Consider the following 16,177-nt stretch of genomic DNA (forward strand, 5'->3'; position numbering starts at 1 on the left):
GCGGAGGTTCCAGCATATCCATGTGGATGTCGTGGGCCCCTTGTCAGTGGCCAGGGAGTCGCGGTACCTGTTTACCATAGTGGACAGAGCAACCAGGTGGCCGGAAGCCATCCCGGTCCATGAAGCGTCAGCGGAAACGTGTGCTAGAGCCTTGGTCAGCAAGTGGATCACTTGTTTCGGCGTTCCGGCACACATCACTAGTGACAGAGGCGCCCAATTTATCTCCGCATTATGGTCGAAGCGGCAAGGCTTTTCGGGTTAACACTGCACCACACCACGGCCTACCACCCACAGTCTAACGGGTTGCTAGAGAGGTTCCACTGACACCTTAAGTCCGCTCTGATGGCAAGACTTTTCAGCCCCGACTGAGTGGACGAGTTGCCCTGGGCTCTCCTTGGGATTAGAATGGCGCCCAAGGACGACCTGCAAGTCTCGTCAGCAGAAATGGTTTACGGTGCGCCACTCTCCCTGCCAGACGAATTCTTCAACCCGGAGGCCGAGACGATGCACAATGAAGGTTAGTGGGTTGCGGACCTCCTTAAACCACTGGGCAACCTAACCCCACTACCCCCATCACACCACGGCACCCAACCTTCCCATTGACCGAAAGAACAGGATGTGGCGCAATTCGTGCTCATCCAGAGAGGACCACAGAGGGCCCCGCTGCAGCGCCCATACGAAGAGCCGTACAAGGTTCTCCAGTGGTCGGGTGGAACTTTCACTTTAGATGTGGGGAGCAGGGAAGAACTGTTTACCGTGGACCACTTAAAAGCCGCTCAATTGGACTTGTCACAGCTGGTGCAGACGGCCGCGCCCAAGTGCTGGGGCCGGCCGCCAAAGCGACAGATTGCGCACCCCATTCTTGGGGAGGGGGTTGTGTGGCGACGCACATCCTCATAGTGAACCATCCCCGCTTGTATCGCCACATGGTGGGGCAGCCATGGGGAAATGGCATCATCAGAGGTTTCTCTCTGACTCCAGCATCCCTTCCAGCGCGCACCCTGGGCAATGATTATGATGTCACAATGCACCAGGTTACTGAGCTCATGCTGCCCTTAAAGGGATGGGCTGAATTTGAATAAAAAAAGTCGTTAACGATCTTCAGTGTGGCAGCGGTGATTTCTTTCAGCTCCTGCAAGCGCCACATCCTAATTTTTTTTTTGTCCTGTTTGGAGTAAATCAATTGACTTGAATTTGTCTAAGCTAAAATCTCACATAGTTGCACTTGCTCTCCTTAACACTATTTTACAAGGATGAAATATGCTGTCCTTCCAATTCCTCTTTGGCTTCGTGGACGAAGATTTATGGAGGGGTAATGTCCACGTCAGCTGCAGGCTCGTTTGTGGCTGACAAGTCCGATGCGGGACAGGCAGACACGGTTGCAGCGGTTGCCAGGGAAAATTGGTGGGTTGGGGTTGGGTGTTGGATTTTTCCTCCTTTTTTTTTGTCAGTGAGGTGGGCTCTGCAGTCTTCTTCAAAGGAGGTTGCTGCCCGCCGAACTGTGAGACGCCAAGATGCACGGTTTGAGGCGATATCAGCCCACTGGCGGTGGTCAATGTGGCAGGCACCAAGAGATTTCTTTAGGCAGTCCTTGTACCTCTTCTTTGGTGCACCTCTGTCACGGTGGCCAGTGAAGAGCTCGCCACATAACACGATCTTGGGAAGGCGATGGTCCTCCATTCTGGAGACGTGACCTACCCAGCGCAGTTGGATCTTCAGCAGCGTGGATTCGATGCTGTCGGCCTCTGCCATCTCGAGTACTTTGATGTTAGGGATGAAGTCGCTCCAATGAATGTTGAGGATGGAGCGGAGACAACGCTGGTGGAAGCATTCTAGGAGCCGTAGGTGATGCCGGTAGAGGACCCATGATTCGGAGCCGAACAGGAGTGTGGGTATGACAACGGCTCTGTATACGCTAATCTTTGTGAGGTTTTTCAGTTGGTTGTTTTTCCAGACTCTTTTGTGTAGTCTTCCAAAGGCGCTATTTGCCTTGGCGAGTCTATTCAATGGCTATCAGATGTGATGACATGCCTGACTTTAGAAAAAAAACTAGATGCTTTACTATTGAAACAAACTTTTAAATTTATGGGTCTTATGGGATGTTATGGTAAAGTTTTACAAGACATCAGTGAGACCAAATTTGGTATACTGTGTGCAGTTTTGGTCATCTAACTACAGGAAAAATATCAATAAAATAGAAAGAGTGCAGAGAAGATTTACTTGGATGTTGCCTGGATTTCAGGAATTGAGTTACAGGAAAGCTAAAACAGGTTATGACTTTATTCTCTGGAGCATAGAACAATAAGGGGAGATTTGATAGAGCATTTAAAATAATGAGGGGAGAATAGACAGAGTAAATATAGATAAGCTTTGTCGACTGAGGATAAGTGAGATACAAACCAGAGGGACATGGGTTAAGAGTGAAAGGGGAAAAGTTTAGGGTACATCATACAGAGAGTGGAGAAGTGTGGAACTGGCTGCCAAGTAGTGAATGTGGGCTCAATTTTAACATTTAAGAATTTGGACAGGTGCATGGATAGGAGAGGTATGGAGGCTCTGGATTGGGTGCAGGTCAGTGAGACTAGGCAAAAAAAGGTTCAGCATAGACTAGAAGGGCTAAAGGGGCCTGTTTCTGTGCTGTAATGTTCTGTGGTTCTAATATCTCCTCTTTACTGACAATCAACACAGGTGCACCTTAAGAATGCATGTTTAGCTCCTGGTCTGCTCTACAACCATCTCGGTCTACAAATTGCCGATGAGACCATGGTTGTTAGCAGAATCACAGATGGCAATGAAGAAGCATACAGGAATGAGAAGGATCAGCTAGTTGAGTTGTGTCACAACAACAGCGTTGCAGTCATCGTCAGTAAAACAAAGAAATTGATTGGGGGCTTCAGGAAGGGGAAGCCAGGAGATCACAAACCAGTCTTCATCACGAGGTTAGTAGAAGAAAGGGTCAAGAACTTCAGATTCCTGATGGCAACATCACTGAAGACCTGTCCTGGGACCATCAAGTCAAGGAAATTATAGAAAAGGCATGCCAGCAGCAATATTTTGTGAGGAATTTGGTATGTCACCAAAGACTCTTGCAAATTTATAGAGGGGTACCATGGAGAGCATTCGGACTGGTTACGTCACTGTCTAGAATGGAGGTGCCAAAGCACAGGACAGGAATAAGCTGCAGAGAGTTGCCTAAACAGTGGCATCATGGCCATTAGTCTTCCCTCCATTAATGACATCTTTAAGAGGCAGTGCATCAATAAAGTAGCATCTTCAAAGACCCTCACCACCAACATTATAAAATTTTTCAAAATTATTATCAGTCTGTTTGTAAAAAGGCATTTAGGATTATTTTAATCTCAACAGGAAAACTACCAGCAACAAAATTACAAGGTTAATTGTTTAAGACCTGTAACCAAAAAACATAGTTGAAGTTGCAATTCAAACTTATTTTCTTTTTTTTAAAAAATCAAAGAGTAAAATCTTCTTGATAACAATGGCAGTTCCATTATCAATTCCCAATGAGACCTGTATGGATAAAAGTTTTGCACCACATAGTGGCAGAACATAAATTTACTGAGCTTCCCTAGAAATTGTGCTGTGGAACCTGCATGGTTATACCAGAAGAAAAATCTATGTCAGTTTATTTAAAATCAAAACTAGTTCAGTAGGGCAAGAGCAAGCAGAAACAATGGGTCTCCCCATCTTGGAAAAAAGGTAGAACCAGGTAGTACATGGATGGGAGATAGAGGTTGGAAGCCATGGGAAGGAGGTGATGAGGTTGGAGACAATGAGCTGTGGTGGGGTCCTGGACCACCCATAAATTTGATGAACAACACTCCAGTTTCTGCTAACTTGCTTGCCTTTCCCCCTCCCTTCCCCTATCTTCTTTCCCTGAGCACTCCACCCTCGTTCCTTTGCCCCTATGCTCCTCCTCCACAAATCCCCACTTATCTTTTTATTTGGTCACCTGCTGACATTTTTCCATACATTTATGAAGGGCTCAAACCTGAAACATCAGTTATGTATTTTTATCTTTGCTATACAAAGGACAGTTTGACCTGCTGAGTTTCTCCAGCATCGTGTTTTAACTTCAACCACATTGTCTGCTGACTTTAGTGTTTTAGTTTCAAGTCATTAAAAACCCAAGAACCAACTTTTCAAATAACTTTTCAGGCGGTATGGTTAGCACATGTATTACAGCACCAGTAACACGTGTTCAGATCTAGTGGTGTCTAAGGAGTTTGTATGTTTAACATTTTAAAATGTTTTTAAAAGTAAGCAAACAAATCCATTACCTGTACTTAATTCTTCCAATAAAAATTTGTATAAATCTAGCATACAATGCTGTTTTGCTTCATAATTATCAATGGAAACAGATTCAACGCTGGTCTGTGTTCAATTAGACTTTATCCTGAGGACATGATTATATTTTCCCAAGATGGATGGGATGGGCAACAATCATATAGTGCCCCTGGCACTCACTGACCACAGCTGTAAAGTACACATCCTTCTCTTACCCAAAGATGTTTGCGTAATGGATCCTTAGCCAAAATATCCACCCAGAATTTTACGAGCAACACAGATAGCAAATGAAAAGTGGATGGTTAAAGGTAAATGAACAATCTCCAGATGAGACTAGAGTATTTTACAATGAAAAATTGTGAATTGGGAAACAACAGCATCTAATTGTAATAATAGTCTTCAATTAAATGTTTTACCTCTCCATTTTTATTTGCTCCAAACTTCACAACTGAAGGAATGCTTTTCAAGTAGTTCTCAAGAGTGGGAAATCCAAGCTGTTCATAAGGGATCATTTCACCTGTGAGTTGCATATACTCGCTCTGCAGCCTTGTGAAAGCCACACCATCTTTGGTTGATTCCAAGACGGCTCTAAGCATCTTAAGCACCAGGTCTTTCTCAGTTTCTGACATCTTTTACCTTAAAAAAGCAAAAAAAGTCTTCAGAATGCAAAAGATAACACATCCATATCCTCCTTAACAATGATGAACCCAGCACTGGTCCTCAAGGCACACTACTCATCACGGGCCTTCAGTCAGAGGCAATAATCAACTTCCACTCTCTGGCTCCTCCTGTGAAGCCAATGTCTACTTCAATTTACTACCTCATCACCAATACAGAGCAACTGAACCTTCTTAACCAACTTCCCATGCAGGAAATGAAGGCCTTACTAAAATCCACATGGACAACATTCACTGCCTTTCATTCATCAATTATCTAAGTAACTTCCTCAAAAATCTCTACATGATTGGTCAGACACAACTTAACACTTACAAAGCTACGGTGGCTATTCCTCATCATTCTCTGCCTATCCATAGACTTGTATATCCAGTCTCTTCCAGTAACTTAACCACAAATAATATCGGATTCATCAGCCTATAATCATTCAAAGTATTTTTCTTAAAAGGAACAACATTAGCAATCTTTCAGTAGCTCACCCATGGCCAAGGATGCTTTAAATATCTCTGCTTCGGCCCCTGCAATTTCCCTCAGGGGGAATATCTGTCAGGCTCTGGGAATTTATCCACTCATTCACCTCAAGATAGCAAGCACCTCTTCCTCTGTCATCTATACATGGTGCATGATCTCACTGCTCTTTTGCCTCCATAGACTCTGTATTTGTCTTCCAAGTAAATACATATGCAAGCACACCCATTCAAGATCTCCCCCCTCCATCTCTTGTTTCCATGCATAGATGACCCCTCTAATCTTCAATAGGGCCAATTTTGACCCTTGCTATCCTTTTGCCCTCAATAGATCTCTAGAAGCACTTGAGATTTTCCTTCACCTTGCCTGCCAGAGTAACCACATTCCTCTTTTTGCCCTTCCAATTTCCGTTTATGCATTCTTGTATTTCCTGCACTCCTCAAGCAGCTTATTCATTCCTTGCTGGTTACACCTGCTAAGAGCCCCCTTTACCAGGGACTCAATACATCTAAAAAAGCTAGTTATACCTGTTAGTCTTGCCTTTAATTCTGGCAGGAACATAAATGCTGTGTTCTCAAAATGTCTCTTTTGAAGGCCTCCCACTTATCCAGAACACCTTTTCCAGAAAACTGCCCAAATCCACATTTGCCAGATCACTTCTGATGACATCAAAATTGGCCTTTCTCTGATTTAGAATCTCAATCCAAGAGCTAGATCTATCGTGGTACATAATTATTTTGAAACTGATGGCATTAGGATCACTAGATCCAAGGTGTTCCTTTACACTCATTTGTCATTTGCACTGTCTTGTTTCTCCAATAGGACATCTAGTATTGCACTCTCTCTAGCTGAGAGATCAATAGATTGATAAAGAAAACTTTCCTTAACACATTTGACAAACTTTAATCCATCCAGTTCTTTTACAGCATAGGGGTCCCAATTAATATGTGGAATATGGAAGTTAAAAATCATAACTGCCTGCAATCTCTCCACAAATTTGCTTCTCCTCCAATACAATGAAACATTTTCATCTGTGCAGTTGTATAGAGATAGTTATATACAGATAACACAAAATTCTGGATAGAAATTTTACAGATTGAAAACTTGGAATTGATGACAAAAGACAAAGTTACAGCCCCAAGGAATACCACAGAAACCACTTGCTAGCTCCAAGTGAGATCCAAGAAATGGATTCTAATTAAGGACCAAGGAATTTAGAATCATCCCTGAGGTTTAGGACAAGCATTTGAAAATATTTCTTCAACATCATCCCTGGTAAATGCCATCTTCTGCCATCCCTTTAGTCTTTACAATTTGAAGAGAAAAAAAAACTGAACAGGCCATTAAAAAAAGTAACATTTGAGGCATTCCAATTGTCAAGGAAATACAAGATTAAGTCAGACCTGTGGAGACAGATAGTGTCTTTCAGTTTCCATTTCTACCTGACACAAACTTGGAGATATGGAAGTACAGAAGGGACAACATAAAGCACATAGGTTTTCATAGTGACAGCAAATGAAAGGACAAGGTAGGTAATGCTGGCATTTAACCATGAGATTTTGGCAACAACTGGTCATGGGATTTGTTGCTCAGCTCAGGAAAGGATACGTCAGCTAAAACAGGATGGATTCAAGAATAATGAAACAACATTCTCTTGTCAGGATTTTAAAACTGCAGTTTTATGACAATTGTTGGAATCTAGGGGTTAAAACAGTATGAAATAAATGATTAATTAATAAGTGTATATTTACTGCATGGTTCAGGGAAAAAGGAATGTGATTAAGTGGCAATCACAGCATGGAGCAAAGTTGGCTGAGCAAAATTGTCTGCTCCAAAATACAGGGAGAGGAAATGCATAAAACGATTTAGGAGGAATGCTCAAACTAAAGGAGGTGGTGAGTAGCACAGGAGACACAGGCCAGATCAGAACAAAGAATGGCCTGCAAGAAACAAAGGGAATGGAAAACCAGTCTAGAATGAAGATTAAGGCAGGAGGAGGTGTTAAAGAGAACAGCAGAAATTGGCCACACAAGAACAGAATGGTGATTAGAAATATCTGGGGATGAATTAATTTCTGATCAACACAACAGGATAGTCTGGCCTGGAGGATTAAGATGGGAGTGCTACACCCCAGATATCTGCAAAACAGGAGATGACTTGTGATAACCCTTATGCAAAAAGATCTAGCAAAGGAAGACAACTTTTGTTCTGTATGATAATGAAATCTAGCAAAGGAAGCCAACGTTTGTTCTGTATGATAAGGTTGACCTATATAAACTGAGCCAACTGGACAATAGGGGTCAGTCTTGGGGAGTAGCTCACTGTGCAGGTGACCTATGAACTAATGAGTGACCCAGAGCTCTGTTAAGTTTTATTCTTGTGCTGTGTAATAAATTGACTGTTGAACCGAAGACCTTCTCCTATCACTTCATTCAAAGAACACGCTGGACTCAGACTACACATAGACTAAATTAAGAGTAATGTAAAGCCAGAGTCCGACACAATCTAACATCTGGTCCAGAATCAAATGTGAGAATGTATGTAAGTATCAAACAATCCTGTTGGATTTACCAGGAAATCTTGTATTCAATGGCCCTATTTCACCGACATAGAAATATCTCTAACCATCTACTCTGTCATGCCTTTGCACAATTTATATCAGGCAATTTCATAGCCTGTTCAATCTGCCCTCATTTACACTAGCTAGCTGCTACCCCGATGAATGGATGATGCTGTAAAAAAAAATGATCAGTTCTTGAAAAGCCTTGTTGGAGACTAACAGCCTTTGTGTTCTCTCTCATGCACAGTGGGATCTTATTCTTGAAGATAAGTCAAAAGATGAACACCATAACTTTATCACCATCTAGAATAAGCTCCTCAGGCATCCTGTGAAGTATGTAATGTCTCATTAACCTTTCTCTCACTCACTGGAATGTGAAACCAGCACACAATAGCTATTGTCACATTTGCCTAACCTTAGGAAGCTGTAGATAAGGCCAAGGGAAAAATTTATTCTGACTCTGAAGAAAGCCACAATCTAATGGAAGGCAAAATGATGCTCCTAGGAGATTTAATGTCAGGATCAGAAAGGATGCAAAACCCTGGGTGGGAGTATGGAAAGTTAATCTGATTGGAGACTAAGTGCTTGGAGTGCAGTTTTGTTAAAGCAAACATTCTGTTTCATCAGAGAAACACGCAGAAGACCTCAAGGCTCATGGCAGAATCAACGAGGTCTTCTGCTAATTACAAAGTAGGGAATTAAGGAATATGGGGAAAAGGTCGGTCGGTGGAGATGAACCTATCAGAACTTTTCCTGAATGACTTGATTGTTTTATTGTCATCAATAGAGGATGAGCAAATGTAGGTTCTTGGGAGTCACTATCTCGGAAGATCTTTCCTGGAACCAACACACCAATGGCATCATGAAGAAAGCCTCTACTTCCTCAGGAATTTGCGGAGGAGCTCGTGGAGTTGTTCAAGTGAACCCGGTACGGACTTGAAGGGACGGCATGGCCTGTTTCCGTGCTGTAAACGGTTATATGGTTATAAGACTATGCATTTTTAAAGTGGACATGGGCTCAAAGGTGGCAGTGAGGTATCAGTGTCAGATGAAATGCAATCAGACAAAAATAGATCATTGTATCAGTTAAACACTCATTCATTCATTAGCACCTCAAACAAAACTTGCATCATAAATCTGTTGCTCAGTTGCTAAAACTCTCAGGGAAGTGAAAACAATAGATCCCCTTCATGGTTGGAGACTTCACATAACAAGTTATAGAATTTCAGCTTCAAAGATATCACCAAAAAACAAAGTCTTTCAATTTCAAGATATGGGATGCAGGAAGGCAGCATTTAAACATTGACAAATGAATAATGACACAAGAATGCTCACAGTGAATGTGCAGCAATGAGTCTGGCAAGGCCAAATATTGAACATGAAACTGTTGTTCTTTCACAGCAATTGTCAGCAATTTGCAGGCAATTCCTCATACCTGTGAGAGATGAGTAAACTTGACATGAAAATATGAAAGATGGGGAAACTAGTGCAGACACATGGAAATTACGATGCAGGAAGCAGAGTCAGCCTATGTAAGATAAGAACCTTCTAGTCCTTTCGACAGGATCAGTGAGCCCACCATATGAATAAGATAAGGAGAGGTAAGGAATAATAGAATGTAGGAAGTAGAGGTAGTCTGGGTGAGATAAGGGTCTCCTAGCCCTAGACAGAAGTACCAAGTTCTACATATATAATTAGTAAGCCTTACACAGATTTATCAAGTTATGCATATTAAATTAGTAAACTCTAGACAGAATTAGCGAACTCTGCATATGAAGAGACTGTAGCTCTGTGAATGGGGACAAGGGCAAGGTTGTGAATAAGGACAATGAGGATAATGACATGAGACACCGACAGAATACCCCTGGTCCTCCAAGTTCACAGAAACTGCACGTAGGCAGGAAGGATTGCCTAATGCCAAACCCATCCAGGAAGCAGAAGAATGTAAGGGGGAGGGTATTCCTATACTGAAATTCACTGTATAAAAGTTGGGTGAGCCCCAGTATATGTGTGTATTCCCAGGGTAAGGGGAAGCACCCAACTTTGCATTGTTGTAAAATAAATGTTCTTTGTTCTCAATTTTTGTCTCGAGCAATTTCTGTTAAGGTACTTCTATTTCTAACATACCCAAGATTTGTTTTTTGTATCAAGGTTTCTTGGAACATACTTCCCAGGAAAGTTAGCTCCCTCATTACATAGCATTGTCAAACAAATCAAAAATGGGCATCACTGTTGACATAGCAGTTAGAGCAACACTATTACACCAATCAGGACTGGGGTTTGAATTCCATGCTGTATGTAAGAAGTTTGTATATTCTCCCAGTGTCTGCATGGGTTTTCCCCGGGGGGGGCTCTGGTATTCGAAACTGTAATGGATAAATGTTTTGGGGAATTTGGTAAGATTTAGAGTTGGTTACATACATACGCACATTTTAAAACAAATCTTATTTGAAAGACTGAAGAAATACTGAAGATCTCTGGAGAATTTCACAAGAAGGTGTTAATTGAACTGATGTCATAATATGAATGGACTGGAGACACACTGGCTATTGGAAGCTCTTTTCAAAGATTTTGACAGAGTGCACAGGAAGGTCACTCCTGGGTTTTGTTTATCTAATAACAGCTTGAGCAGAAGAAAGAACTCCTGTTGTTTGCTGAAGAAGGTGGGGGTTTTTCAAGTGAGGGAGTCACATGGATTTGCTGGAAGTTTCAGTTAGAGAGGGAAAGAGAAGCCCTCTCAGCTTGTGTGTATGTGACACTAAAAAGCAGTTGAACAGTGCAAGCCAGGAAGAGCTGGTTGAAACTGATGAAAAGTTCCAAAAGTAGTGGATGGCTGGAAGTGCTATCTGTCTGATGTTTCTCTTGGAATATGAGGAATGGAACTCTAGGGTAGCTGGAAGAAAGAAGTTACCATCTGGAAAACCCTGATGGGGCAAGTTTCATCAGGAGACATTGAGGTGACTAATGGTGATACCTCAGTTGTGGAAATCCTGGAACAACAAATCTCTCTCTGCAAGCCCTATAAGAACCTTCCTGAACTGTAAACATTTACCTTTCAAGAACCAAAGCCTGGTGAACTTTATACATGTTCAATTCTGTGCACAGTATAAGAATTGCCTGCATCCAGAGAACTTGGAAGAAGTGAGATTGAACTGTGAACCAAATAACTTTTTCTTAAATTTACACACACATTACATACATGTGCACTTAGAATTAGAAGGGGGTTAATTTGGGTTTGTTAAGTATAGAGTTAGATTAAAATTTGATTCTATTTTCATGTTTAAAGTTGATTAAAAATAACTTTTGTTTTACAAACCACTCGTCTTGGTGAATGTCTATTGCTGCTGGGTTTTGGGGTCCTTTGGGCTCATATCAAAACATACCAGGGTTGTAGTTTAATTGGGCAACGCCAACTAGTGGACCGAAATGGCCTGTACTATGGTGTATGTCTAAAAAAAATAAAGTTCACACTTTCCTAACTTTCGTTCCTCACTCAAAGCAAAGTTTTGTCCTGATAAGGGTTTCCACTGAAACATTGGTGATCTATTGCCTTCGAGGGATGTCACCTGACATGCAGATGACATACCAAGTTTTCTCAAAACTTCTGAGGAAATTAAGGTACTTGTGTGCTTTCTTGACTATTCCATCAAAGGTGGACCAAGACAAGTTACAGAAGATATTTAACCCAAGAACAAAGATGTCCACAATGTCCACTTCATTTCCAGCACTAGTGAGGACGATGGGGGACTGAGTTCCACCACAGTTCAGAAGTTTGCAATCAGTTCCTTGATCTTGCTGACATTGAGGGAGAGGTTGCTGCTGTGCAACTATGACACTAGTTTCTCTGTCCCTCTTCAGTACCCCACCTCATCATTGTTAGAAATTACGTTCTAATGATGACTTCATCCACAAATCTACTGATGGAGTTGAAGCAGTGTTTGACCATGCATTTGGGGTGTATATCGTTGGGGGCTTAATTCAGCCTTGCAGTGCCCTGCTGATGATGATCATGAATGTGGCACTGTCATTAATCTCATTGATCGCAGCCTATGGGATAGAATTGCAGAGAAGGGAGCCAAGACCAAGTTATTTGGGGAAGAGTTTATTGAAGGTGGCGCTGTAGTCAATGAACAACAGTCTGATGTAATGTGTCCTTATTGACCTGGTATTCGGTGACTGAACGTTGGGCCAGGGAATTGGCATCTTGTTAACCTTTCTCAGCAGCGTGCAAATTGGAATGGATCAAGCAAGGCCACTGGTAACGTGATTCATGACCATACTCTCAAAGCACTTCACGATGGTAGACGCCAGAGCCACATACTCAACTTCACTCATCCAGGCAAGTGGAGAATATTCCATCAATTTGTAGCCTGCAGACAGATAGGTCTATGGTATCAAAGGGCAAATCGTTCTTCACGGGATGTTCAGCCTTATTCTTGCTCTCATAGCCATGGTATTCATGTAATTGGTTCAGATCAGTGTCTGATCAACAAAGACCTTCAGCATATTTATGAAGGAAACTTGTAATGCTCATGACAATGAACATCAAGGGCAGGTGTTTAGGCTATCTCTTATTGGAGATATCATCACCTGTAGCTTTGTAACATATGCATTACTCATTTATCAACCAAGGCACAAGCATTTTCTAAATTTGGCTACATGCTGGGCTGCTTTAAATGGTGGTTTGCAAATGGAATTGAATGTTGAGCAATTGAAGATCTCCTCTTCTGACCTTGTGTTTGAAGGAAGATAGTTGGTCCTGGGAGAATGCTCAAGGAACTCCTTCGATGATCCCTGGAAATGCAGGGTCATGGAGACATTTAGCACACTTGCTTTATCAGTCAAGGCATTATACACAGGAGTTGAAACATCTTGTTACAGCATTAAACTAGAAGAATGATGAAAAGATTCACAAGGATGGAACTGGAGGACTTGTGATGGAAGGCGATACTAGATAAGCAGACATTTTTTTCCTAAAGCATTGGAGGCTGATGATCTTATAGAAGTATACAAAATCATAATGGGCAAGGTGAACCGTCTGTGCTTCTCCCCATGGCGAAGAGTCTAAAAGGTGTGAGGGGAAATATTTAAGAGAGACCCAAGGGGTGACTTTTTCCATTGAGAGTTCAGCTGAGAATGGAAGAAGCAGTAAAGTTCAGTTCAATTACAACATTTAAAAGAAATTTAGACAGGTACATAGATAGTGAAGGTTTTGAGAGAGATACAGTCCAAACAGGATTAATTCAGATAGGCCATTTAGTCACCATAGTTTTTTTTTCCATGCTATGTAGAGCATGATTCTGTTTTTGAATTGTTTATTGACCCTCAATACAGTGCAAAAGCCATGGTGCATCCTATCCAGGAAAGTCAACCCATCCTGGAGTATAAAAGACAGTGCAAAATAAAGAGCTATTAAGAAAATCTTCATTTAAAATAACGCAAGGCAGCTTGACTTAATTAATCAGAGGTCTATTCAATGGTCTGGTAACAGCAGGGTAGAAACAATAGAAGAGACTCTGAGACCATTGAACAAGGCCAGTTTTTATATCTCTATCACAGGATAGCTGCTCTATAGGAGGAAGACACCATAACTGCAAATACTTCTAACACTTCTGCCACGACAATTTAAAGAAACACCAATTTCAATCAAATTGCAGACAACTGTAATCACAAACAGAACTTCACCAAAATACTGTTTTCGTTGATGTTAGATCTATTTCTGTTGTTGTACCATTTTATCTGTTCTTGTTACTAATAACCAAGTCGTGAACCCGTGGTTATTGGGCGTGTGTATTGCGTCAACGTGCGGTCGACCGAATTTCACCACTTCACCCATTGTCAACATTGAAGAAATAACCCTTGTCCCACACCCATTCACCAATTACAACTTCCAGCTCTCTCCTTTTTTGAAAGGTCATTGAGGCGTGTTGGCCGCTGACTTTACACGCATAGATTTCTCAAACAACTCCACCCGCTGCAGATCGACAACGTTGTTCCTCACTCGACTCGATTCGTGATATTCACACCACCAATCCAGTCCCTTCATTTCTCAACACTAACCCAATGCAGACCTCTATCAGCACCAGTACTCGTCCAACCTCCGGTCATTAGTCCTAGCTCTTGTCCTGTCCTCCTTCCTTTAGTGGTTGACCACAGACGAACTATACAACTGCCATTCTCCCGGTGGTCTTGATCTACTCTTGATACATTGCCCTCCCGTCGTGCCACTGGCCCCCTGATCACCTGTTGCCCTTCGCTTCTCCCACCGTGTCTATCCGGCCTCCGCGTACATCACAGGTACCTCCCAGCACTCGCCCGAAGCTTCATCAGTCCTCTCCCAGTGCTTCCCCGATACTTGCCGCAGCTGTCCTCTCGATTATCGCCCGGTTCTCCCACGGGGTCTCTCTTCCTCCTGGAAGTTCCCCCGATCTTCACCACCTCCTCCCTCCCAACCCAACGGTTGGACTCTTTCGGTTTGGTCCCAACAGCGCGCACATGCGCAACTCACGCCACGGCGAGACCCGTTCGACGCGTGCGCACAGTGACCCAAGCACCTGCGATGGTGGCGTTGAAATGTTACGCAGGCGCAGTGCGGCAGTTGCTGGGCGAACGCAACTTGAATTTGCCATGGTTCCCCTTATGAATGGCGAGGGCATGGAAGCCAAAGGGGGAAAAAAGACATTTACTTTGCATTGTATTGGAAAAGCAGGCGGTGGATGAAGGAAGGTTGTTTCACTAGTTATCGAAAAATCCGGCAAGATACTTCATCCCAAATGGTACAGAGTAGCCGTGCATGGAAGGATAGCGACGTCAACTATTTAAGGGTAGGGCATTGACTGGTCATGGAAATTGGCAGGTTCACCTCCTACTTGTCTTCCAACTCACTACTTGTTCTGTTCTAAAATGTGTGTTTTTTTTTAAAAGGAAACCTTGACTGCGCAGTTTGCTGTTGAGCCATTACGGGTGCCATTCTTGCCTTCAGCGACTGAGAACTGATCAGTATTTAACCACGTAATGAACCATACTCCTTTGACGTAGCCTTCATAATCTAAATAAATATTGCTGGTCTTTGGTCTAAATTGATTTTTTTTAACGTTAGCAAATGGACTTAGCTTGGTGGCGATGCCCATGTTGGATCGCGCTGGAGAACTCTGTTGGCGGTGTTGTGATTAATCTGTTGATGTGCGGAGTCAGTGCTCACTATGATTAGATTGTGACTGACAACTTTCGGCACTCACGACCTAAAAGGTGAATGGCGCCAGTGATAGTAATTTGCAACACCATTAGGCAAGTAAAGGGATTGATGAGTGTGAAATACTTTTTTTTGCATGATGAACAGATAGTTGAAGTGTCCTCAAAGTCATGGAGGCCAAAGATAAAAGGGAAACAAAAACTGCAGATGCGAAAATCTTCTGCCAACAATGGCTGGAGTAATGAAATATCAGTTATATCTCTTAACTTCCAACGACTCTGCTAGACCTGCTGAGTGTGTCTAGTGATCATCCTGACCACTAGAAAGAGTCAGAGACTAGTTCGCTGCAGCTTTGGTTGGATTCAAGGTGGGTGCCTCCACAATCTCTTGAGTGACTTCTTTAACTAATAAAGTATAGTTTTTTTTTTAAAAAAAAACAATTTTCTTTATTACAGTAAAAAGAAACATCGCATGGTACCAGGTGTGGAAGAAACACCAATAGAGAGCAGAGTGAGAATCAGTAGAGAGATGGAGAATGTCAAGCCTCCTGACGCTGTAAATTGGACAGGAAATGTTGACTGAGTGGAGGTTGTTCAAACAAATATTTGTGCTGTACCTGCAAGCCATTCGACTCAATAACAAACCTGATGCACGGAAGATTGCACTGCTCCTTATCGTCGTAGTACTTCAAGCACTAGAGGTTTTCAATACATTTGTTTTTGCTAAAGCAGAAGACAGGGCAAGTTCAATAAGGCGATTGAGATGTTTGATGAACACTGTTCACCAGTGAAAAATGAAAGATTCGATCGGTATGTGTTTTGCTCGCGCAGGCAGCTGCAGGGTGAGAGCTTTAATACTTTTATAATTGACTTTGCTATAAGCCCAGAGGACCCCAGAACCCAGCAGCAATAGATTTTCACCAAGGGTTAAACAAAAGTTGCTTTTTATTATCATTAAACATGAAAACAGAATCACAC

The 16,177-nt window shown here is 42.3% G+C and overlaps 1 protein-coding gene and 1 long non-coding RNA gene across 4 annotated transcripts in view; one reads left to right on the top strand and one right to left on the bottom strand.

Moving 5' to 3' along the window:
- The window catches only part of LOC138758053 (tudor domain-containing protein 7-like), a 113,198-nt gene extending 98,701 nt beyond the window's left edge, over positions 1-14,497 (bottom strand). Inside the window, exons 1-2 of one of the 3 annotated variants that reach the window (XM_069926423.1) lie at positions 14,368-14,497; positions 4,722-4,941 (exon numbers count right to left, since the gene is read on the bottom strand). In XM_069926423.1, the coding sequence (XP_069782524.1) occupies positions 4,722-4,934 (213 nt within the window). In that variant the 5' untranslated portion in view covers positions 4,935-4,941; positions 14,368-14,497. Of the gene's footprint in view, positions 1-4,721; positions 4,942-14,251 lie in introns of all 3 variants that reach the window. The other 2 variants (XM_069926412.1, XM_069926404.1) reach the window with 2 other exon arrangements.
- A 45-nt stretch (positions 14,498-14,542) lies between these two features.
- On the top strand, positions 14,543-15,449 carry LOC138758076 (uncharacterized). The gene is made up of 3 exons (XR_011354128.1): positions 14,543-14,832; positions 14,933-15,256; positions 15,348-15,449. It is a non-coding gene; the product is annotated as an uncharacterized lncRNA (long non-coding RNA).
- The last annotated feature ends 728 nt before the right edge of the window (positions 15,450-16,177 follow it).

This window comes from Narcine bancroftii, chromosome 1 (assembly GCF_036971445.1).
Source record: "Narcine bancroftii isolate sNarBan1 chromosome 1, sNarBan1.hap1, whole genome shotgun sequence".
Taxonomy (NCBI): domain Eukaryota; kingdom Metazoa; phylum Chordata; class Chondrichthyes; order Torpediniformes; family Narcinidae; genus Narcine; species Narcine bancroftii.